Consider the following 24,415-nt stretch of genomic DNA (forward strand, 5'->3'; position numbering starts at 1 on the left):
AATGACCAGCACTTTGTATTTAGCCTGAAAGCAGACTGCTAGCCAGTGGAGCTGCCGTAACATGGAAGCTATCTGCTCCCTGTACAGTGCTCCAGTTAGTAAATCTTGTCAGAGTAATTTACGCAGCGCAGCAGTAGATGAAGTCAGTGGAACATAGCACGAAGAGACATCAGAGACGATGGTTAAACTATATACAAGTTTTACTGAAAGCCGTAATAAAGACAAACAGACTTGAAGACAATGGACACAGGACTTGACTTCTCAGCAGATAGCAGAACAGAACAGATGCAATCAGTAATACATACACACTTGTGTCTGGACACTCCCCAGCTCCAGCCACATATCAAGGTCATCACAGCTTCTTGCCAATTAACTCTTTCCAGACTATAGTACACTCTGGATGATGCAATCAGTATGCAATACATGCAAGACACAAATTCCATTTAAACACTATCAATACACAAACCCCACATTAACAAATCTGGCTGCCGATCTTTGAACCAGTCGAAGCTTCTAAACTATCTTCAAAGGCAGCACCATGTAGCAAGCATTGCAGTAGTCCAGGCGGGATGTGACTAAAGCATGGACAACCATGGCCAGGTCTGGCATCTTGAGGTACAGGCGCAACTGGCACACAAGTTTTAATTGTGCAAAGGCATTCCAGGCCACCGCTGAATCCAAAAGCACTCTGTAAACCTGCACCTTCAGGGGGAGTGTGACTCTGTCCAACACAGGCTGTAATCCCACACCCTGATTTGCCTTACAACTGACCAGGAGTACCTATTTTGTCTGGATTTAACTTCAATTTGCTGGCCTTAATCCAGTCCATTACTGATGACAGGCACTGGTTCAGGACCAGGATGGCATCCTTGTATTTGTTCAGCAGAGGTGGGTGCTGTGACCTTCTCCAAGGACTCATAGGAAACCACTGTGGCTCCTTAGCATTCTTTGCTAGTGTTTGTTGCTTTGCCTTCCTTCTAGAATTTTTTTTTTACATTAGATCATTTGAGAAGGAAAAAAGTAGTTAGAAATTGTATTCAGAAACTATTTCAAAAAGTGAACATCAATGCACCCGCCAACCATCTAATGAATGTTCCTGTAGGAGGGAAAATCGCCCAATTTTTTTTTGTTATTCCTGTGAGAGCACCAGGCATAACAATGGAATTGCCTGATAATAGCTGGAGACATGTTGCCCCAGGCCCCATTTTGTCACAAGCTCTTCATTCTCACTCAAGTGCTTTTTAAAATTCCACTTGACTGCACAGACATCTGCAAACATGTTGCCTCAACAGATTAGTGTGAAAACAAGCTGTCATGTTGCCTAAACATTTATGGCTTTGAAACAAGCAAACACAAATTATGTAGGTCATTTTGGCAGCCTTCACTGGGATGGGTGATGGAAAGGGACAGTATTCTTTTAGTCTTAGCTTCCAGCTCATCCGTATTCCAAGCATTTGTTTTATTTGCTAGAACATAGGCCAACAGAACCATTACTCTACCCATCCAAAGAAACAAATGTAATCTTACCTATAGTAAACACTATTGCAGCTGAACAATATGAGCACACAATGCTTCCCATACTTTCTCACAATGTGCAAGGAACACTGACAGTCCACCATTGCTGCTCTCAAATTGTGGCAAAGGTGGGGGTTTGTAAAGAGGCAAATGTATTTTAACACCCAAAGTTTTCAGGTCTGGAATGTATTCCAATGTCTTTGAGTAGCTTTTTCTTCACAGAAAAATCACTGGATACCGTGAAATAATTAGAAACTCACGTGATTTGTTTTATTAAATTATAATGAAACTCAAAGACATTTCTGTCACTTGACCACTGATGTTCCATGTGAAACTGTTCAGTTCCTCTGCTTTGCTTTCAGATAACAGCCACTTACTAAAATTATATTTTATTTGAAACCATCCCATAGTCATCAGTATAAAAAAGCTTTTAAGAATTCCTCATTTTCAAATTATTTTTCTCTTAGCAATTTGGCTTGCTGTTTCAAGAGACAATTTTGGTATTCTTCAGCTCCAACACAGGCTTCATCAATAACTGTTGTAAAACACTCCTTTCTGTTGCCACCTTTTCTGGGGGGGAAAACGTTATCCTTTGGTTTCTGGTTTACTGAATTTGGAAACTGCAGACAGCAAGGGAAAAGAAACAAAGTCAGATGAACTTTCATCTTGTCAGAACTGGGCCACCAATCAATCCTCCCCACAAATAAGGGTGCCATTCCCATTTACTCACCCTCTTCAGTCAGTTCCAAGTCCTCTTTTTCACTGTGCTGGATCTTGAGCCAACACTTGTCAAGCTGTGTAAACCAATAGAAAGAATATTAGAAACCAACATCTGGAGGGATGCACAATTTCCACTGCATGCCAGTAACTGGCCTTTATTTGCCATCAGACTCCTAGAACAGTCCATGGTGATGGAGCTGTGGCCAAAAAAAATATTTGGACCATGTACTCTATCTGTGCTTTAAAGGGAAGATGGCTGAACAGTGAAAGGTTCACTCGGTGAGCGCTGAGCATTAATCTCCCATCATTCCAAGAGGCACAAGCCCAAGAATTGTCTTGTTACAGATACTGTGCCATTGCTTTGCTTTAAAATGGAATTTCTGCAGTCAAGACGGGGCACAAATCACAAAATACAGGAACAATATAATGATGTACAGGTGGATGCCTCACAAAATTAAAATGAGCAAGTAATATTCCTCCCCCAATACCCTGTGTGGAAATATTCCACTGTCAATATATTTCTCCTGCTGCATGCTTGGGATATAATGTTCAGGCTCCCAAATGTGTATTGATGACACACAAGTCTTGTACAGGAGGAGCAGGGGAAGGCTTAGAGACATCTGTATTTTACCATTCATCGCTCAATGCAGTTGGGATTTATGAGAAAAAACAAAACTTACAGGGAAAATACAATAAAATCAAGGCTTTTCTGATACTTTGCTGAACTATTGGCCCAACTTAAGCCTGCAGGATTGGATTTATTAAGTGATGCACTGAACAGAATCAACACATACACTTGAATTACAAAATCTGGGCTCAGGAATTCGGTTTATATACAACAATTGAACAATTCAATCCTTCAAAAAAGGGATCTGCTTAGACATTATGCTCAAGCTTTGTTTTAATTTGTGATAAAGGCAGATGAATTATTTTGTTTCTACCCACGTTTGACAGTTGGTAACCTAAAATAACTGCCAATACAATATCAAATTGTCACCACAGAATTCGAATCTACCTCCGCTCAACCCTAGAACAGGTCGAACTCTTTTAATCAAATAAACAAGCAACACCCCATAGCTTACTGTATCTGCTAGAATGTATCCAGACTAAGAAAAGGGGGTGGGATGCGGGTATTAAACTGACTTCCCACTGTAGTAATTTGGATCAAGCTCATGGCAGGAAAACTCCCACTGAAAGATGCATTCTTCAAATGCATAGTATCCAATCCAATGTGTGAGACTCACAAGAAAGGAAATATTGAAAGCCTTCACCCCACTTGCCCATAAGTGTCCAGACAAAATACCAAGTCTTGGAGCAGGAAATTGGATTAGCACGTATTTCCTTCCACTTGTATGTTCTAGCTGAAATGAAGAGAAGGGTGTATGACCCACTCTAAAACACATGCCAACTAGACTTAATATATGCCTTGTCTGACACCACATTCATTGTAGAAAATAATGAACGGGCAACACAAAGGCAAAAGTTCTCATTATAATGTGAATCAATAGGGATATTAATATCTTGAAATATGTGAGGACAGAAACTGTTGGTGGGCTACATACCTATATAGATTTTGGAGTAGAAATCTCTCTCATCCAAACCTGTGGGTGGACTTGCCTGGAAAAAGGAATAAGGTAATGACTCAGTCATCTTTAATGAGAAAATAATTTGGTATGTGCAGTAATATACTCTATTAGAATGTTCTGCAGCTGGCGTGCTACACAATTTAATTCACAATGTACTTTTAGTAATCTTTATGAATGGTTAGAAAGATTGACAACAGACTTTACACAAAGGTGTAGTGACCAATAGTAATGTCCCCCACACAGCAAATCCAGTAGGAATAACTCCTAGATTAGGAAGAAGCTGCAAGGGGAAACTTACTTTATGCCTTTTCGACACCACATTCATTAGTAACCAAGATGAATGGGTAGAACTGAAGGCAAGACAAACAAAAAGCAGGCAGTCCACAATTTATGAAGATGAGAGAACACCTCTCTGGTGATTTCTAGGTCTTACAGCACAATTGGAGAAAGTTGACCAGAGTTGCACTGGAGGACCTAGATTACAAGAGAATATTTTACATGAGGGAGGGAAGAAAGAAATGTAATCTCTGAGCACATGGCCATCTTTGCCATGGCCGCTTCCTCACTGGAGAACAAAGAGCCACTCTGAAGGTAACCCTGCTCTTCCTGCATCTCCCTATCAATCACTGCTTAGAGAATCCAGGGGTCCTCTTGAGCCGCATGGCTTGCATGACTGCAATGTGCACAGTCATGCACATGGCATGACTGGAGTGGGTTAAGGATGTTCCTATTAATTGGGTTTGTGTAAATACACTGGATCTTGGGGCAACATAGAATTTCACTGGGTCTTTGCACCCACAAAACCAGAAGACCTGAAAGTTGTTTCTATCTGAGGCTCCTTGCTATTCAAAGTCTCACTTATCCAACACTCGCTTATCCAACGCATTTTTGTAGTCAGTGTTTTCAATACATTGTGATATTTTGGTGCTAAATTCGTAAATATGGTAATTACTACATAGCATTACTCCGTATTGAACTACCTTTTCTGTCAAATTTGTTGTATAACATGTTTTGGTGCTTAATTTGTAAAATCATAATGTAATTTGATGTTTAATAGGCTTTTCCTTAATCCCTCCTTATTATCCAACATATTTGCTTATCCAACATTCTGCCGACCCGTTTATGTTGGATAAGTGAGACTCTACTGTACTCCCCAAACCCTTTCTTTGTGCAGCAGTCGTAGAATGCAGATATTATTTATTTATTTATTTACAGTATTTATATTCTGCCCTTCTCACCCCGAAGGGGACTCAGGGTGGATCACATTATAACACACATAGGGCAAACATTCAATGCCCATAAACACATCAAACAGAGACTGAGAGACACACGCAGAGGCAAGTTAACCTTCTTCTGAGGGGATGTTCGATTCTGGCCACAGGGGGGAGCAGCTGCTTCATCATCCACACTGACGGCACTTCCTCATTCCAGGTCGTAAATTAGTTAATCTTGCCTCCCCACTTTATAAGTGGTACCTTATCTCCTACTTGATAGATGCAACTATCTTTCGGGTTGCTAGGTCAGCAACGAGCAGGGGCTATTTTTTATTTTTAATTGACGGGTGCTCACCCCGCCACGGGCTAGCCTCGAACTCATGACCTCATGGTCAGAGTGATTTAAGGCAGCTGCTCAACAGCTGCGCCACAGCCCAGCCCTCCTTCCTGTGCAGTTCCCTCCAGTAAGACGGCAACCTTTCTTTATGAACTTTCATGGACTTGCAAATTATAAATACAATTAATCGTACTATAGTGATCACTTGAAGGTTAAGACTACACCTACACTGCAGAATCAATGCAGTTTGGCACTAATTTAAGTGCCATTGATCAGTGCTATGGAATCCTGGGGTCTGTAGTTTGTTGAGGCACTAGCACTCTTTGGCCCAGGCTAAAGGCCTTCTCTGCCAACCACAACTCCCATGATTCCATAGCAATTAAAGTGGTGTCAAACTGCATTAATTCTACTGTGTAATGCACCATAATTGAGTGCATTTACATTGGTGATTAAATGGCACAATAAGGTTATAATGAGAGCCAGTTTATTCAAAATGTTGAAATAGTCCTCCCTGCATGGCAATGTCGAAAAAGAGTTGTAAACTCTGTTTACAGTCTTTGTGGTCAACAAGTTGAACGTGAGCCAACAGTGTGATGCAGCAGCTAAAAACGGCAAAGGGATTTTGGACTGCATCAAAAAGATTATAGTGTTTAGATTGAGGGAAGTCATGGTGCCTTTGTATTCTGCTTTGGTTAGACCTCACCAGGAATAATGTGTCCAATTCTGGGCACTACAGTTCAAGAGATATTGAGAAGCTGGAAGGTGTCCAGAGGAGGATGACTAAAATTATCAAAGGTCTCGAGACCATGCCCTATGATAAGCATCTTAAAGAACTGGGTATGTTTAGCCTGCAGAGGTGGTTAAGAGGAGACATGATAGCCATGTATAAATATGTGAAAGGGTGTCATGAGGAAGATGGGCCAGGCTTGTTTTCTGCTGCCCTTGAAACTAGGATTCAGAGCAATGGGTTCAAATTACAAGAAAGGAGATTCCACCTGAACTTCATGACTGCATGAGCTGTTCAACAGTGGAACTCTCTTCCTCAAGAGTGTGGTGGAATATCCTTCCTTGGAAACTTTTAAACAGAGGTTGGGTGGCCATCTGTCAGGGATACTTTGATTGTCCTTTTCCTGCATGGCAGAGGGTTGGAATAGATGGACCATGTGGTCTCTTCCAACTCTATTATTCTATGAAACTGCAGTTATTTACTGTATTTTTACCCCGCTCTATCTCAACCCCAAAAGGGGCTCAGAGCGGCTTCCAAATTAGCAATAATTCAATGCCACATTAAAACATGGCAAAGAAAATACAACACACATTGAAAAACACAGAATCATAGAATCCAGGAACAAATAACTCAGGAACAAAAGTGTTACCCAATGTTATTAGTATATTATTATGATTACATATTTTCTTACTATTAGTAATTATTATTCTGCCTCTTTCCATTAGTATATTATTATAATACTGCCTCTATTAGTATATTACTACTATACTGCCACTTACCATTAGCATATTATTATTATACTGCCTCTTACTATTAGCAGTTCAAGTTTCTCTTGGGGCGAGATACTCTGGGCGCATCTATACTGTAGAATTAATGCAGTCTGACACCAATATGGCCAACATAATCCAGATTATCAAAACAGACGCTTCACCCTATCTGCTTTGAACTGGATTGTAAATCTATACTGACATATAAACCCACTCAAAGCAAGTAATCTAGATTTTATATGTCAGTGTATAAAGGGCCTATAACTGACCTGACTCAATGCCATGAAATCATGGGAGCTGTAGTTTTGCAGTCTTCAGCCTTCTCTTCTTTGGTGCCTCACCAAACTACAACTCCCAGGATTCCACAGCATCGAGCCATGGCAGTTAAAGTGGTGTCAAATGGCATTTATTCTACAGTCCACGCCGCCATTCTTCATAGGGCCGCCATAAGCAGTCACACAACACACAACTCTTTTACCTATCATCCGAACTCCATTCCTGGCCGCTTCCCTCGATCTTCCCAACTCCGGCCTTTGAAGTAGGCCTCTGATAATGAGAACGGAAGGCACGTGGCTCCCATCACAGCCCCTAATACCACCGCAGCGCTGCCCGCCAGAAAGTAAAAGACCGTTCCTTCGGCCCGCCCGCTCTTTATATAGACTCTGCTTCGGGACAAACCATTGCGAGCGGAGGGGAGGGAACTTTCAGAATGCACCATTCTACCCCACGGAGAGGCGAAAAGAAATATTCCCAACCAGGGAAAATGAACCAAACGACCAAATACGAGCAAAACTTCCCTCGGTGGGCTTTTTGGTCAACCACAAAAGATTTTGGAATGTACCAAATATGGTTTCCGTTCCCCCCCCCTTCTTTTCCTCTTCCTGTTAAACAGTCAGTGAGCCATAGAGCTATAAAAGTAGAGTACCTAAATGTACTGAATGAGGGAAAGCTTTTGCAATAAATACCTAAGGACAAATGGATATAGACAGCTGCATGTGCCTGGCTCCATCCACACTACCATGTAATGCAGATTCAGTATGAATATGGAATTATAGGTATAGGAAACTACAACTCCTATGATTCCATAGCATTGCACAAAATGCATATCTGCAACTAGGGGGTGCATCTACACCAGGTATGGGCAAGCTTGGGCCCTCCAGGTGTTTTGGACTTCAACTCCCACCATTCCTAACAGCCTCAGGCCCTTTCCTTTTCCCCCTCAGCCGCTTAAGCTTAAGCGGCTGAGGGGGAAAAGGAAGGGGCTGAGGCTGTTAGGAATGATGGGAGTTGAAGTCCAAAACACCTGGAGGGCCCAGGCTTGCCCATACCTGCCATAGAGGGAAAGTGGGAGGTGGAGGAATAGTTTCTACACACTTTAAACAGAGGTGCCTTGTCTACTTTTCAATGCAATTTCAATTTATTTTCCATTTCAATGTGGTGTTGGTCCAGAGGCCCTGCTCCCTGACAGCTCTGCACCAAGAAAAAGGACTTGGCTGTTTAGTTTTTGGGAACGAAAGCTACAATTTGTCTGTATGGTTTGTTTGTGCTGAATAAGTCTATTTATTTACCATATTTGCATCCCGCCCTTCTTGTTGCACTGAAGAATAATATGTGTAGTCGCAAACATCTGCAGAAGCTTTCCCCCTCCAATTAAGGAGTAAACTAACTCACACCTTTGTCTTTGCTGCAGAGTTTATACAAAGATATATATATACAGAGTCAATTTACTGTGGATGAAGACTGCAATACTTCTCCAGACCTCTTGTCTTGATAGGTAGGTAAAGGTTTTCCCCTGACGTTAAGTCCAGTCATGTCTGACTCTGGGGGTTGGTGGTCATCTCCATTTCTAAGCCGAAGAGCCAGCGTTGTCCATAGACATCTCCAAGGTCATGTGGCCAGCATGACTGCATGGAGCGCCGTTACCTTCCCGCCGGAGCAGTACCTATTGATCTACTCACATTGGCATGTTTTCGAACTGCTAGGTTGGCAGGAGCTGGAGCTAACAGCGGCCGTTCCTGCCGCTCCCAGGATTTGAACCTGGGACCTTTCGGTTTCCAGCTCAGTGCTTTAACGCACTTCGCCACTGGGGCTCCTTTTTGTCTTGATATTTCCAGATAACTGGAGACTTCTTACTTGCAGAAGGCTGTTTTTGTAGTCCGGTTCTTCTTGGTACTCCAACCTGTTGAGGATTGTGGATGATAAATGGAAGCACTTACGTGTGCCCGTGAGCCCAGAGACACCCTGCAGAATGATGCACCACTCAGCTTTGCAGAACAAAGTAACACAGAAACTCATACTTAATCCAAGAGGTCAACAGAACAATTGTATTTACAATAGTTCTTCTGATTGCTTACAGAAATCAGTAGTTATAGGCAATCCTTTCTTTGTCCATGAATCTGCTTCAGTGAAGATCAGCAGCAAATGAGGCCTCAGAAATAGTCAGACCTCTCTGAGTACAGAGCCATCTTCTTTCCAGCCCATACTCAGAGGACTCTCTCTCATACACTGAGAAACCTGTTCAAACTGGTTCTCCAGCAGCAGGATAGCAACAGTTACAAACCAATTTCCCAGGTCCTTGCAAACTCAGCCAATAAGCTTCATGCATTTGATTTTTCAGTTAACACACCAATAGTATCTTTGCAAACACTGATACAAACTTCAGTCTCCTCAAGATACAAGCCTCCCAGAATTCCAACTTTCCAACTCCTCAGCAACCCCCAACCTTCCAACTCTTCTTTCTACTCCAGCAGTTACTCCATCCAGGCTGTAAATACATAGCACTAGCCAGGTGGTCTGGCTCCTACTGCCTGCTGTCCTGATCCCTCCACTACTTGTTACTTAAGAAATGATACAAACTCTAACACCTCCCGCAGGGGACTCAGAGCAGCCTTATAAAAAGGCACAAGTTTGATGCCACAGACATACAACGAAATCACAAATACATTAAAGCAACAAGTTAAAAACATCTCAACATCAAAACAAAACACAAAAAAACCCAACTAATTAAAACCACATAATCCAAAATTGTAATCTGTAGCTGTGCCAATTGTCATTGCATTATTCCGTTTTTTTGCACTGCAGGTTATTGTCCAAAAGCTTGGTCCCAAAGCCATGTTTTTACTTTTTTCTGAAGGGAAGGAGCTGATCTAATTTCACTGTGGAGGGAGTTCCATAGGTGGGGAGGGGGGCACCATTGAGAAGGCCCTGTCTCTCGTCCCCACCAAGTGCACCAGTGAAGGAGGTGGAATCAAGAGCAGGGCCTCCCAAGAAGATCTTAACCTCCGAGGTGGATCACAGGGGGATATGTGTTTGAATAGGTAAACTGGGCTGGAATTGTTTAGGGGAGTGGTTCTCAATCTGTGGGTCCCCAGATGTTTTGGCCTTCAAATCCCAGAAATCCCAATAGCTGGTAAACTGGCTGGGATTTCTGGGAGTTGTAGGCCAAAAACATCTGGGGACCCACAGGTTGAGAACCGCTGGTTTAGGGCATTATAAGCTAAAGCCAGCACTTTGAATTGTGCTCGATAGCTGACTGGCAGATGTATGAGAAAAAGTAACACATTCCACTGCACTACATAGGGCAAAATAAAGATTGTAAAACAAGGTTTTAGTCCAGAAATCTCCTCAAGAGGTTTCAACCAAGAATCACTTCCATTGCCATCATCCGGGGAAAGATCAAACATGGTATTTGCTAAACCACTTACCGTGTTTCCCCGAAAATAAGACATCCCCATAAAATAAGACCTAGTAGAGATTTTGGGGGATTGTCTAATATAAGACATCCCCCGAAAGTAAGACCTAGCGGCGGCGGCGGCCTCGTTCGCCGCCGGGGAAGGGGAGGAGGGATCCCTTCCTCCCCTTCCCCGGCGGCGAAGGCTCTCTCGTTCGCCGCCCGGGAAGGGGAGGGGGGATCCCTTCCTCCCCTTCCCCGGCGGCGAAGGCTCTCTCGTTCGCCGCCCGGGAAGGGGAGGGGGGATCCCTTCCTCCCCTTCCCCGGCGGCGAAGGCTCTCTCGTTCGCCGCCCGGGAAGGGGAGGGGGGATCCCTTCCTCCCCTTCCCCGGCGGCGAAGGCTCTCTCGTTCGCCGCCCGGGAAGGGGAGGGGGGATCCCTTCCTCCCCTTCCCCGGCGGCGAAGGCTCTCTCGTTCGCCGCCCGGGAAGGGGAGGGGGGATCCCTTCCTCCCCTTCCCCAGCGGCGAAGGCTCTCTCGTTCGCCGCCCGGGAAGGGGAGGGGGGATCCCTTCCTCCCCTTCCCCGGCGGCGAAGGCTCTCTCGTTCGCCGCCCGGGAAGGGGAGGGGGGATCCCTTCCTCCCCTTCCCCGGCGGCGAAGGCTCTCTCGTTCGCCGCCCGGGAAGGGGAGGGGGGACCCCTTCCTCCCCTTCCCCGGCGGCGAAGGCTCTCTCGTTCGCCGCCCGGGAAGGGGAGGGGGGACCCCTTCCTCCCCTTCCCCGGCGGCGAAGGCTTTCTCTTTCGCCGCCCGGGAAGGGGAGGAGGCAGCCCTTCCTCTCCTTCCCGGGTGGCGGCGATGGCGGCGGCCCCCTTTGCCGCCCATGAAGGAGGAGCCCTTCTTCTCCTCCTCGGCTGGCGGTGGCTCTTTTTCGTTCCTTCTCCTCCACCGCAGCTGTGGTGGAGGAGAAGAGAGTGAAATAAGACCTCCCCCGAAAGTAAGACCTAGCGTGTCTTTTTAGCAAAAAAAAAAAAAAAAAAGACAGTGTCTTATTTTCGGGGAAACACGGTAGTTAATTGTTCCAAACAAAGTGCTTCTTTGAAGTACTGCCCAGCCTTAGAAGATGACACATTCTTAGTTCTATTTACAAATATTTGTTTTATTTTAAGCAAATAAACCTTTGACACCACTTGAACTGCCACGGCTTATTGTTATGGAATTGTGGGAGTTGTAGTTCCACAAAACCTTTCAACTTTTCTTTCAAATTGTTTTGGCGACTCACCAAACTACACATTGCAGGATTCCATGGCAGTTAAAGAGGTTATTCTGTTTAACCCTTGTTTCGGCTAGAAGTGCATCAATGCCTCATCAATCTGAGGACCACAGGGAGCAGAAAGCCATAGAAGAGTGTCTCCTTTTCTTAGCATGAGACTCGGGTGCCATCTTTGAAGAACAAAAGCTGGTGATTAGATAAGATAATGAGATCAGGGTGGAGAGAATGAGTAATGAGGTCTCCATCATGTTCTCCATCCATATTTTAAACTATGTGTCTTTCTAGGACAGTGGTTCTCAACCTGTGGGTCCCCAGATATTTTGGCCTTCAACTCCCAGAAATCCTAATAGCTAGTAAACTGGCTGGGATTTCTGGGAGTTGTAGGCCAAAACACCTGGGGACTCACAAGTTGAAAACCACTGTTCTAGGAGGAGGAATCCCAAATATATCTTCAAATGGAGGAAACATCAGCAGTGAAGACTTCTCCTTCCTCTGTATAAGTCCAAGTGGAAGATGGAATGGTCATAGATTCAAAGGATGACCCAAATAAGGAGCTCATAAAGTGGACTGTCCACCAAGAAAGCTAATAGGGTTCCCACTTGCCCTCAAAAATTCCCTGGATTCACTCTTTCTCCAACAGCCGTCATGGAACTTCCAATTCAAAGAACTTGGGATAGTTCTCCTGGCCCCTCCCTACTTCCAGGGTTACTATAGGAACAGAAATAAACAACTTTGCATCTTCGCCATCATCCTTCAACTGTCCACTCCTTACTGAACGCTCAAACAATGAGGAGGTTAGGACTGGAGGTCTTCATCCACTGTTCAGAGACCTTGAATAGAGCTTTAGGATCAGCATGGTAGGTAGGAGAAAGGGTTCTTTAAATGTCCAGATGGGTCATTGAGTCATTTATTCTCAGAGTTGGTCCAGATAAAAAGCTAACAGTAAGTTCAGTTATGGAGAAAGGATGGAGACAGGTGAAAAAAACTCATTTTTTTTCAATTGAACTTTTTTTTTGTTTCCCAAAGATTTTGGAATTTTAATTTGGTGTCGTTTTGTAGTGTTGTACATTTTGATTATACGTACAGCATTGGTCGGTTTGCTTTGTAGTACAATGCTTTCTTTTTGTGTTCCAGAATCGGGTGAGTTTTGCAAGGATCAACACCAAGGTTGTAGTAGATATATGTATTAAGAAAAAAACCTGATCCTGGTGGTCATTATATGCAGGTGGTCATTAAGGCTACTAAGTTTGGGCCAGACCTGGTGGGGTACAACTGAGTGTGTCTTGGATACATGGGGCTCTCTCCATTGCTCACTCTCTGGGGATGATGGGAGTTGGAAAAGCCATGCTCTCTGTGTTTGTGTGATGCACACAAGGACTATGCAAATTTTATTACTCTGAAGGATTTGTTTTTGACACAACACCACAAGCTGGTTTTTAACTCTGCTGAACAAGAGCAAATTTATGTTTTTTCTTTCATCTGTGTGAAGCTACTTTGTCTTTGATGGGCTATATTCCGCATAAACCACAACATGTTTGACCCAGGACAATATGCCGGAGGGTAGAATAAGATACATTAGAGATAAATTGATGATTTATATAGAATGGATAAAAAGTGGTGATGTCAATGCAAATATTGTACAGAAACTAAGAGAATTGTGCTTATGGTCAAAGATAAAGAGGAAATATGTAGTCAGGATGATGGATAGTGGGAATGGTGGGAGTTTATGTGGCCAATGAGGCAAAATACATTTCTGATTTGTGAAGTTTTTATACGGGGGTGGGGAGAGAAGGGAAGAAAAGAGAGAAAGGGTGGCAAGGCAGAAATATCTAGAAATGTTGTCTAAATGCTATCCAAAGGTTATCTTGGAAGGGGTGAATGGGGACAGCACTGAAGTGGTTTTGAAAAGTGTCAGGAGGATTGGGATGCCCATATTTATGGACTGTAATCGCTTAAGAGTAATCCTGGTGTCTCCAAAATATAGACAGAAATGTGTCTGTACTCGGAGATGTCTTCAGCTTGCAGAAGACATCTTCAGAAGTCTCTGGAGCCCAATTTCTGCTTTGTTTTGTTTTAACTTGAGCTGCCTAAAGAATATTAGACCTATAGTCCAGCCTGACCAACTCACCTTCACTTTAGAACTACAGTAGAGTCTCGCTTATCCAACGTAAACGGGCCGGCAGAACGTTGGATAAATGAATATGTTGGATAATGAGAGATAATACAACAAATTTGACAGAAAAAGCAGTAATGCTATATAGTAATTACTGTATTTACGAATTTATCACCAAAATATCACAATGTATTGAAAACATTGACTACAAAAATGTGTTGGATAATCCAGAACGTTGGATAAGTGAGTGATGGATAAGTGAGACTTTACTGTACTTTGGTTTCACATCATTTTCTGTCCTGGAATCTTGGAGTTGCTCTGGTGGCACCCAAAGACAAGGCCTTGTTTCTGTTGCTTCCCTTGACTGTCAGCTTCATAGAGCAAATCCCACATCTTTGTTTTCTTTTAGGAGTAGCCCAAATATCTCATGGCTTCTTTAGGATCCAGTTGGATGACCCAGGACAGGATCTCTTAGTGGTTTAGGCCAGGTGTCTCCATGTAGCTGATCAGGAGGGATTAGCACTACTAATATTTATTTCTTTTTGTGTTTACAGATCAGATGCCAAATCGGCCGCCAATGGAAGGCTCCAAAGAACCAGCTCAACTCATCCCACCAAACCCCAAAGAATCCATCCCTTCCCACAATGTCCCTCCATGACCCTTCTTCTTCCAGCACCTTCCCCCTCCCATTGCCTTCCACAACCCTCTACCTCCTCCCATGTGCCCCATTCACCAGAATCACTTTGACCACAAGGGACAAAAAGGCATTTCAGGAGGTTTTGCTATTACACCCAAGCCACACCTCAGCCCATTCAACCACTGTTTCCAGAAGATAATGAAGACATTCCCTGTCCTTACGTGGGCTTCTTGTCCCAACCAACAGCATGGCTTCTATAATGAAATGCCTAGTTATAATGTAGAGTTTAAAATATGTTTGTTGATGTTGGGACTTGACCTACCTTATAGGGCTGACATGTGAGCAGCCATTTTGTGGTTCTCAGGGAGCAGCAGCACCAGAAGAGGAGCTATTTTGCATAAGAGCGACCTGATTGGTCATATGCAAATGAGCGGGGGGCAAGATTTGAAAGATGAGAGAGTCAAGGATGGCAGTTGAAGAAAAAAAGAAAAACCCAACTGAACATTCTATAGAAGTTGAAGTCAGTAAGTGAGGGAATTAGCTGAAGAGTCATGATAGTTTGTTAGTAAGAGTCAGGGAGGACATTAATGAAAGATGGTTAGAGAAGTAGTCAGAAGAATAAGTTAAAGATAATCGAAAATCTGTAATATCGCATTCCTTTTTATGAAGAAAAGATTGGAGGAGAGTTGTAATTAAACCTTGTTTCTTAACTACTAAGCATTTATACCTTTGTAACATTACGCTTTTACCACAAGAACGTTATAAATAAACTAAGTTACCGTTACTCTTTAAATAAAGACTCTTTCTCAGTATCCTGAGTTAGATAATTAAAGAGTGTTCTATTTGGGACATGAAAATCTAAGAAGAAATCGGGTGACAATAGTAATGAGAAGAGATGTAGCAAAAGCAGTCGAGATATAATGCAAATTCTGACTTGAGTAATATCAATAAGACTTCAGGGAAAACTGATTGTGTAAATATAATCCAAGTTTATGCTCCAACTACAGAGGCAGAAAAAGTAGAAAACTGAAAGATTTTATAATGAAACTCAGGAGGAAACATTACATACTAAAACAGTATATGTTGGTAATCATAAGCAAATGGAACACAAAGGTAGGACAAATTATAAAATGAAGCAGGAAAATGACCAACCAAACTTTGTGAATCTACCAGTTTGTTCCCTGCAAATACATTTTTCAGGAAATCAAAAAGATGACTGTAAACATGGATGTCACAAACAACTGGACACAAAAGACGGAGGATTTTCATTCTCTTTGCAAAAACAAGACCAGGAGCAAATTGTTGTGAAAGCTAGACAGTTGGTGGAACCTCATTTGAAATACGGTGCTGGAGGAGAGTACTGTGAATACCATGGCTGCCAAAAAGACAAGTGAATGGGCCCTAGTGCAAACCAAGCCTTAACTCTCTCTAGAAGACAGAAGGACTAAGCTGAGGCTGTCATACTTTGGCCATATCAAGGGAAGAGATGACCCAGTAGAAAAGACTATACTTGGCAAGGTTTAAGGCAGTAGGAAACGGGGAATGACCACATTAGGTGGTGAGACTCAATAAAAAGCTATAGCTCTGAATTTGCATAGAGGTCTTCCATTCATAGCACTGCTGTACATCCAAGCTGACTGGATGACAGTTAGTAACAAACATATTTTGATTCAAGTCTGAATATCCCTGTTCCAGACAAAAATAATCCTGCTGTAATCCCTAACAGAGAATAAACATTTAAATTTGAATAAAAAAGGAATATAGGAAGACACTTGCCATCATGGAGAGATTAGTGTTGCTTTCTTTAATGTAATTATCTTGGTTAAAAAGCAACAACTTGTTACATGCTTCCATACATGATAAAACACATCATTTATTTTCTGAAACCACAATAGCATATAATTAACATTTCTTTTTCAAAACATCTCACAAATTGTTTCCTAATGGGCTCAGATCTAGGAGATCCCATTCTTTGACTGTGGTTCAAAAGCATCTCAAATCTAGTAGCTCTGATCTCTTAATTGTAGACAGGTGGCTTCCTCCTCCAAACTGATACATTAAAGCGGTGCCCAATTAAAGACATAGAACTCACCACTAATTACTGGAAGCTAAACAAATGAACAATCTAACATTTAAAAATAGTCATTAAAATACAGACCTGGGCATAGATTACAAAATTAAATGTAACACCTGAAATTCCAAACTCATATTCAAACCCCAGTGAGATAAAGCCTCCAATCCAAATATTTTTTATTTATTTTCACCCCCGGTGGTGCTGCAGGTTAAACCGCTGAGCTGCTGAACTTGCTGACTGAAAGGTTATTAGTTCAAATCTGGGGAGCAGGATGACCTCTCGCTGTTAGCCCCAGCTTCTGTAAACTCAGCAGTTCAAAAACATTCAAATGTGAGTATATCAATAGGTACCGCTCCGATGGGAAGGTAACAGTGGTCCATGCAGTCATGCCGGCCACATGACCTTGGAGGCGTCTATGGACAACGCTGGCTCGTCGGCTTAGAAATGGAGATGACCACCAACCCCCAGAGTCGGACACGACTGGACTTAATGTCAGGGGAAACCTTACCTTTACCTAATGTATCATGTTCATCTCAGTTGCATGAGTGAAGTATTAGCTTGTCTAATATAACAACAACATCAAAAATCCTAGATATCAGTTATTATTGTCAACATTGAGGACCATGATAGGAGCTCCTATGTCTTTCATGTTAAACAGATATTGTGATATTCAAATTATTATATTTTTATGCCTTCATGTAAATGCTCACTCTCAGGTTCAGAGGAAGGCAAAAGCAACCTTGTGAGAGGTTCCACTCAGGATTGCCATAAGTAGGAGATAACTTGAACGTACACAACAACAACAACAAAATAAAGCAGAAGAGTACCTGATAATATAAAGACTCCTTTATTGGGACAGTTAGAGAAATACCTTAAACATTATGTGATCTTTAGGAACCTGGAAGGAACTGATCTGCCAGGTTAAAAAATTTACAGAGCAACCTTCACATATAAAGTGCCCAGCCATTTCCACACTGTTCTTCCTTTGGAAATATATGATAGGAAGCAATAGACCCCACCAATGTTTTTAGTTCTTTTGAACTGAATCTAAGGAGTTTTACTACACCTGGAAATATGCATAATCCCTTTATTTAATTTATGTAAATGATTTTTTTTGATAGCTCTCTATATAAAAGTCATAGTATGTATGATGTATGTAGCTACATTGGTTGGTTGTTTTGTTGGTTTGTACCAAAAAGACATCTACATGGCTTGATGGATCTGGACCAGAACTTGACACACATAGTCTTCATTATCCAACTGAAAATAATTGAAGGGTTTGATCTAAAAACCTTTTAGGCCCAGAACAGATGGGGAGGAAAGGAAGAAAGCAGGCTGGCCGTTTCCCAGTGATAGGCGTATGAAGGGAGGCAGGAGAGAGGCGGGAGGGAAAGGAAGGGGAGAAAGGGGAAAAGGTATGAAGGGAGGAAAGAGGAAGCAAGGGAGAAGGAAAGGAAAAGAAAAGGAAGGAAGGGAGGGAGGGAGGGAGGGAGGGAGGGAGGGAGGGAGGGTGTATGAGGGAAATGAAGGAAGGGAAGAAAAAGCCACAAAGATATCCTGCCCACCATTAGCAGAGGTTTGCCATGGAGACATTGTGAGCTGGCCTTCTCAGAGCTGGAGAAGGAAGAAAGCAGGTGGACAGTGGCCCCTCTGACCCCTGGCTCATTGGGTATATACACTAGTGGTATGTGATAAAAGAAATAAATACCCAGAAAAGCAGTCTGTATTGTCAGAAAAAATGACTTTCTTCAATTAGTAACTGCTTTCTGGGTTCATTTCAGCTCATTTAACAACAATAAATGAGCATCCCCCAAGTATCCTTAATACTCCACATATTTAAGTCCTGTCATACTCCAGATCTCTTTTTTGCTATTACACCCATTGTTCTAGGCGATAACAAAATATCTTTTTTTTTTTGTGGGTAAACAGTTTATTAATGAAACGTTACATAACAAAACAGCAAATTATCGCAAATATAGTCAGATAACAATCATTTTGAAATGTACATGCATATCTACATTAGTCAACCAGCCTGCCAATTCTAACACAGTACATATTATTATCTGTTACTCAAAACATATAGAACTGCTCTTTCCACATGTCATCCACCACTCTCAATCCAGGTTTCTATTCATTTTTATTTATTTTTTTAGAAATTAAATATAAGAGTTTACCCTAACATTCAAACAAAACAAAAACATACAACGTATTACACACAACAAACCCTGCACGCACCCAAAACCCCTATCCCACATAAAATAAAACCCCTTCCCCACACCCGTGCACCCTTCACCATGACTTCCAACCCTGAAGCACTATGAAGCCTTTAAGCCAATTTATATATCCTTGTTAATAGTAACCCTAAATTCCTAATGGAACTCCTCTATGTTATTCAGATATGCTATGGCCAGCTTCCATGTTTCTAAAAAGTCCTCATTACTTTTGTTCTTCCTATTGTTGGTAAGTTTGGCCATTAGCATATATTCCCGCATTCTTTCTCTCCAATCCTTTTTAGTTAAACCTTTTTCCCCTTTCCAGTCTTTGGCTATGGTCAATCTTGCTGCCGCAAAGCTATATTGGTATATTTCTTGGTCCTTTTGGTTATTGTTTTCTCTATGTAGACCTAATAGACACAATCCTGGGCTTTTTTTAGTTTCGCAACTAAAAAATCAGAATTGGAAAGAATATGGGAAAAGGGAAATAAAGGGTTAATATCCAGATTATACAAATACATATTAAGTTATAATATGGAGGATAATACAGTCAAGACAGTAATGATATCCTGGGCCAAGGACCTAGGTAGGCCAATAGAATTGGATAACTGGGAGTACCTATTGAACAAAGAATTCAAATTCACAATATCTGGAACAATTAGGGAGAATCAATATAAAATGTTTTATAGATGCTATATCACCCCAGCAACATTGGCAAAAATAGATAAATCACAACAAGGTATTTGCTGGAGGTGTAGGAAACAGAAAGGGACATTCATCCACATGTGGTGGACGTGTATGACCATACAGGCATTTTGGGACAAGGTAATTAAAGAGACTAATAAAATGCTACATAATAACAAAGTATCTTTTGAAACCATCTTAGCCTAGTATTCTGGAGCCCCTGATGGCGCAGTGGATCAAACCCTTGCGCCAGCAGGACTGCTGATTTGAAAATTAGGTTTCTGACCTGAAGGTTGCTGGTTCGAATCCAACCCAGGGAGAGCGCAGATGAGCTCCCTCTGTCAGACGGCCAATTCCCTCACACCAGAAGTGACTTGCAATTTCTCAAGTTGCTCCTGACACGAAAAAAATATATCCTGGAACTGTCACTGTTCGATTTTTATCAGCCTTTGTTGAAATATATAAGACATTTTCATGCCCCTACTGATATTTTATCGTGATTACCTCCCTTTTCTTTTACATCTTTAAGTTATGGACTGGGCCGTGGTGCAGCTGGTTAGTAGCCAGCTGCAATAAATCACTACTGACCGAGAGGCAGAGCCAGCCCTAGGTATTTTTCAAGTGTAGGCGAACAGAATTTTGCTCCCCCCCCCCCCCAAAACCAATTACTGAAAAATAAAAGTGTTGGATAAGCGAAAATGTTGGATAATAAGGAGGGATTAAGGAAAAGCCTATTAAACATCAAATTACATTAAGATTTTACAAATTAAGCACCAAAATATCATGTTTTACAAAAAATCAACAGAAAAAGCAGTCTCGACTGCGCCCCCGTATGTTTTGCGCCCGAAGCGACCGCTTAATTTGCCTCATTGTTGGACTGGCTCTGCCAAGAGGTCATGTGTTCGAAGCCAGCCCAGATTGGAGTAAGCTCCCGACCATTAATATCTAGCTTGATGTTGACCTATGCAGCCTGAAAGACAGTTGTATCTGTTGAGTAGGAAATGTAGGTATCGCTTTATGCAGGGGAGGCTAATTTAATTTACGACACCATAAAACCTCCAGCAGCGTGTGGAAGAATGAGGAAGTACTCCATCAAGGACTTGGTGCCACAAGTGGATGGTGAAGCAGCAGCTCCCCCGTGGCTGGAATCGAGCATACCCTCATGAAGCCAGAAGCTGGAATGTTAAATTGCCTCTGTGTCTGTCTATATTTGCCATATGTCTAATGGCACTGAATGTTTGCTATGTATATGTGCATTGTGATAGTTCCTGAGCCCCCTTTGGTGTGAAAAAGGCAGAATATAGTAAAGGTAAAGGATTCCCCTGATGTTAAGTCTAGTCGTGTCCGACTCTGGGGGTTGGTGCTCATCTCCATTTCTAAGCCGAAGAGCCAGCGTTGTCCGTAGACACCTCCAAAGTCATGTGGTCAGCATGACTGCATGGAGTGCCGTTACCTTCCTGCCAGAGCGGTATCTATTGATCTACTCACATTTGCATGTTTTCGAACTGCTAGGTTGGCAGAAGCTGGAGCTAACAGAGGGCGCTCACTCTGCTCTCCAGATTTGAACTTAGGACCTTTCGGTCTGCAAGTTCAGCAGCTCAGCACTTTAACACACTGAGCCACCGGAGGCTCCAGCAGAATATAAATACTGCAAATAAATAAATAAATAAAGACATAAATTTCTATCCTCTCCGCAGTTGATTGCATGTTTTCTATATAGATATATATAGATATAATCCCAGGATCATGTTCTTCCTGCTATTGCTACAGGACTTCCTCTGAAGCATACCCAAGTGAGCAAGCCCACTTCAACCACTGGCTGAGATGGGTGTATGATGTCATAAAAAACCAGTAACATGAGTTCAGGGATTGGCTGATCTCTCATGATGTCAACAATCCCTCAGAATTAAGAGTTTCACCATTTAAACCAAAGCAGTTTGGTATAAGGTACAGCAGCAACCCAGTAAAAATAAAATCAAAAACAAGCATCATAATTGAATAATTAAGCCTTTGACTCTGAGACCTTGGTTCCAAGAAAAGAGACTGAGGACTTTTCCACACAGCTGAATAAAATCCCACATTATCTGCTTTAAACTGGAATATATGGCAGTGTGGACTCACATAACCCAGTTCAAAGCAGATATTGTGGGATTTTCTGCTTGATATTTCGGGTTATATGGCTGTGTGGAAGGGCTGTAAGAAGTGGTTTGAGCATTAAAATGTGACTCTGGAGACCATGGCTGACCTTGGGAGAGTCACACCTTCTCAGCCCCAGGAAACCCTGTGACAGGGTCTCCATAAGCCAGAAATGACTTGAGGGCACACTTCAGGAACAGGAACAGAGGCTAAGCATCAGTTGAAATCTCCTGATCTGTATCTTTGGGATTTTGTTGATAAACCACTAGGTGGCTCCAGAGGTCTAATAATTTTAAAGAAAATTTAAAGAGTATTTCTAGGGCAGCTTCACACATGTGACTTGTTTTCTGACCTGACTACAGGAAAAAAAATGACCCAATAGAGTACAGTAACACAGGGTTTCTTAGACTTTGCTCACTCATGACTCCTTTTTGCCCAAGACTTTTCTTTTACATAACACTGGATATAGAGTTGTATAAAATATGTATACAAATCAAACATTTATTTTATTTATCATATCACAAGCAAATTGGGGGTACAATTATGATGTATTTTAAAAAACACAAAGTTAAAAAGTTGACATTATGTTAAATTTCCTTTGACTAGAAGCTGGCCACTTCAAGTGCCTCTGGTGTTGCTGTGAGAAGGCCCTCCATTGTGCATGTGTCAGGGCTCAGATCACGTTGTAGTAAGTGGTGTGTGTTTTGCTGTTCTCCACACTTGCGTTTCGTGGACTCCACTATGTAGCCCCATTTTTTAAGATTAGCTCTGCATCTTGTGGTGCCAGAGCGTAGTCTGTTTAGTACCTTTCAAGTTGCCCAGTCTTCTGTGTGCCCAGGAGGCAGTTTCTCATCCGGTATCAGCCATGGAGTGAGGTTCCAGGTTTTAACCTGCCACTTTTGGGCTCTTGCTTGCTGACATGTTCCTACGAGTATCTCTGTGGGTCTTAGAAAGCTATTTCTTATTTAAGGCATGAGACACGCCTCCCCCCAGGATCGTAACGCATCAGAGCGTCCCTTGGGCAATGTCTTTATAGACAGTTGATTCTCTTGTACCAGAAGCGACTTATAGTATGCAACCAACCAACCAAACATTTACTGATAATAAATAATACAATTATTTAGTGTACATATAAAGTGTAAGAAGAATATACTGTATTGGCTCTCCTTTTTTTCTTCTAACTTGGGGGACCACAATGAGGTGTCTTGGGGGTCAACATCAAAAAGTCAAATGAAAGTGTGGTCAAGAGTGGACACATCAATTCCCGGTGGATCTAACTCTGTAGGGAAGGATGAGCAACCGCAATTGAGATAACACTCAAGACATTTACTGCGGGAAGAGACTTACCCACAGTGCTTTGACCAACAAGCTTCAAAAGCCTGGAGCTAGCTCTAGTGGGCTAGGTTTCGGTATGCCAGAAGTATATGCATGTTGAATTCTAACCTAAATCTTGGAGATTAAAAGTAATGAAACTGTAAGATATTTCAGTTTAATGTGTTCTTGAAGGCTTTCATGGCTGGAATCACTGGGTTGCTGAGAGTTTTCCGGGATGTATGGCCTTGTTTCAGAAACGTTCTCTCCTGGTTTGCCCACATCTATGGCAGGCATCCTCAGAGGCTGTGAGGTCTGTTGGAAACTAGGCAAGTGGGGTTTATATATCTGTGGAATGTCCAGGGTGGGAGAAAGAACTCTTGTCTGTTTGAGGCAATGTGAATGTTGCAATTAGCCATCTTGATGAGCATTAAATAGCCTTGCAGCTTCAAAGCCTGGCTGTTTCCTGCTTGGGGGCATCCTTTGTTGGACAATTTCAACAGAAAGGAGGAAACCATGAAAATGAACAAAATCTGACTGCCAGTATTTTAAAAAACAGTAAATAAAGAAACACCACCCAGAAGACAGAGGAATGCCAAACAAGAAACAATCCCGGCCAGTTAACACCTCTCAACAAGGGATGCCTCCAGACAAGAAACAGCCAGGCTTATCCTCAGTTAGCCCAGTAAGTTGCACATTGTGACAAAAGTAAATGTTCCATCCTTCCACCCAATGGAATAGTTTATAGTTAGGTGTGAAGAACATATGGCCTGTGGGTTTTTGTGGCCCAAGAAGTCCTCTTCTAGTCCTCTAAAGCCCCATATTTTTAGAGGAATTTCTTTTCAGCAACATTTGCCCCAAATGACAATGAACACATACACAAGTAATCTCCTTCCCAGTGTCTTCAGAATCTTCCTCCAATTTCAAATACTTTATTTTCCTCTCAAAATGATAACCAGAAGTGATATGACTTTTGAATTATCACTGAAGGAAAACTCAGGGAGGGCAGGTGCCTGGATGGAAAATTGGCCCAGGTCCTCATACAGTTGTCCATTCCAATGTACAAATCAGTAACCATGTGCAAGGAAGAAGGAACCCAGCTTACTATTCTGACTATCTACCTAGCTACCTAAAATATGTCCTAGAACAGGCATGGGCAAACTTGGGCCCTCCAGGTGTTTTGGACTTCAACATCCACAATTCCTAACACCTACAGGCTGTTAGGAATTGTGGGTTTTGAAGTCCAAAACACCTGGAGGGCCCAAGTTTGCCCATGCCTGCCATACAATGTGTAGTGTAATAAACTTGTGGCTCTCAACTTCCTTTTCATTAAACCAATGCTGTACTAAAATTGATCTAAAATGTTAGCTATACTTTGCAAACGTTCATTTTAGCATAACCAAAACATGATCTGTATTATGTCACAGCTTTGCTCTAATCT

The 24,415-nt window shown here is 42.2% G+C and overlaps 1 protein-coding gene, 1 long non-coding RNA gene and 2 other non-coding genes across 4 annotated transcripts in view; 1 reads left to right on the forward strand and 3 right to left on the reverse strand.

Moving 5' to 3' along the window:
* Nucleotides 1-15,368, forward strand: part of epb41l4a (erythrocyte membrane protein band 4.1 like 4A) — a 205,522-nt gene extending 190,154 nt beyond the window's left edge. Inside the window, exons 23-24 of the mRNA XM_062972185.1 lie at nt 8,557-8,640; nt 14,474-15,368. Coding sequence (XP_062828255.1) covers nt 8,557-8,637 — 81 coding nt within the window. The 3' untranslated portion in view covers nt 8,638-8,640; nt 14,474-15,368. The remainder of the gene's footprint in view (nt 1-8,556; nt 8,641-14,473) is intronic.
* LOC134296678 (uncharacterized) lies at nt 183-7,504 on the reverse strand. The gene is made up of 4 exons (XR_010003497.1): nt 7,345-7,504; nt 3,798-3,852; nt 2,246-2,309; nt 183-2,135 (listed from the first exon to the last, which is right to left on the reverse strand). It is a non-coding gene; the product is annotated as an uncharacterized LOC134296678 (long non-coding RNA).
* On the reverse strand, nt 3,586-3,714 carry LOC134297259 (small nucleolar RNA SNORA13). Its single transcript, XR_010003988.1, has one exon. It is a non-coding gene; the product is annotated as a small nucleolar RNA SNORA13 (small nucleolar RNA).
* On the reverse strand, nt 4,048-4,180 carry LOC134297261 (small nucleolar RNA SNORA13). The gene has a single exon (XR_010003990.1). It is a non-coding gene; the product is annotated as a small nucleolar RNA SNORA13 (small nucleolar RNA).
* Nucleotides 15,369-24,415: the final 9,047 nt, after the last annotated feature.

Source organism: Anolis carolinensis, chromosome 2, assembly GCF_035594765.1.
Source record: "Anolis carolinensis isolate JA03-04 chromosome 2, rAnoCar3.1.pri, whole genome shotgun sequence".
NCBI lineage: Eukaryota > Metazoa > Chordata > Lepidosauria > Squamata > Dactyloidae > Anolis > Anolis carolinensis.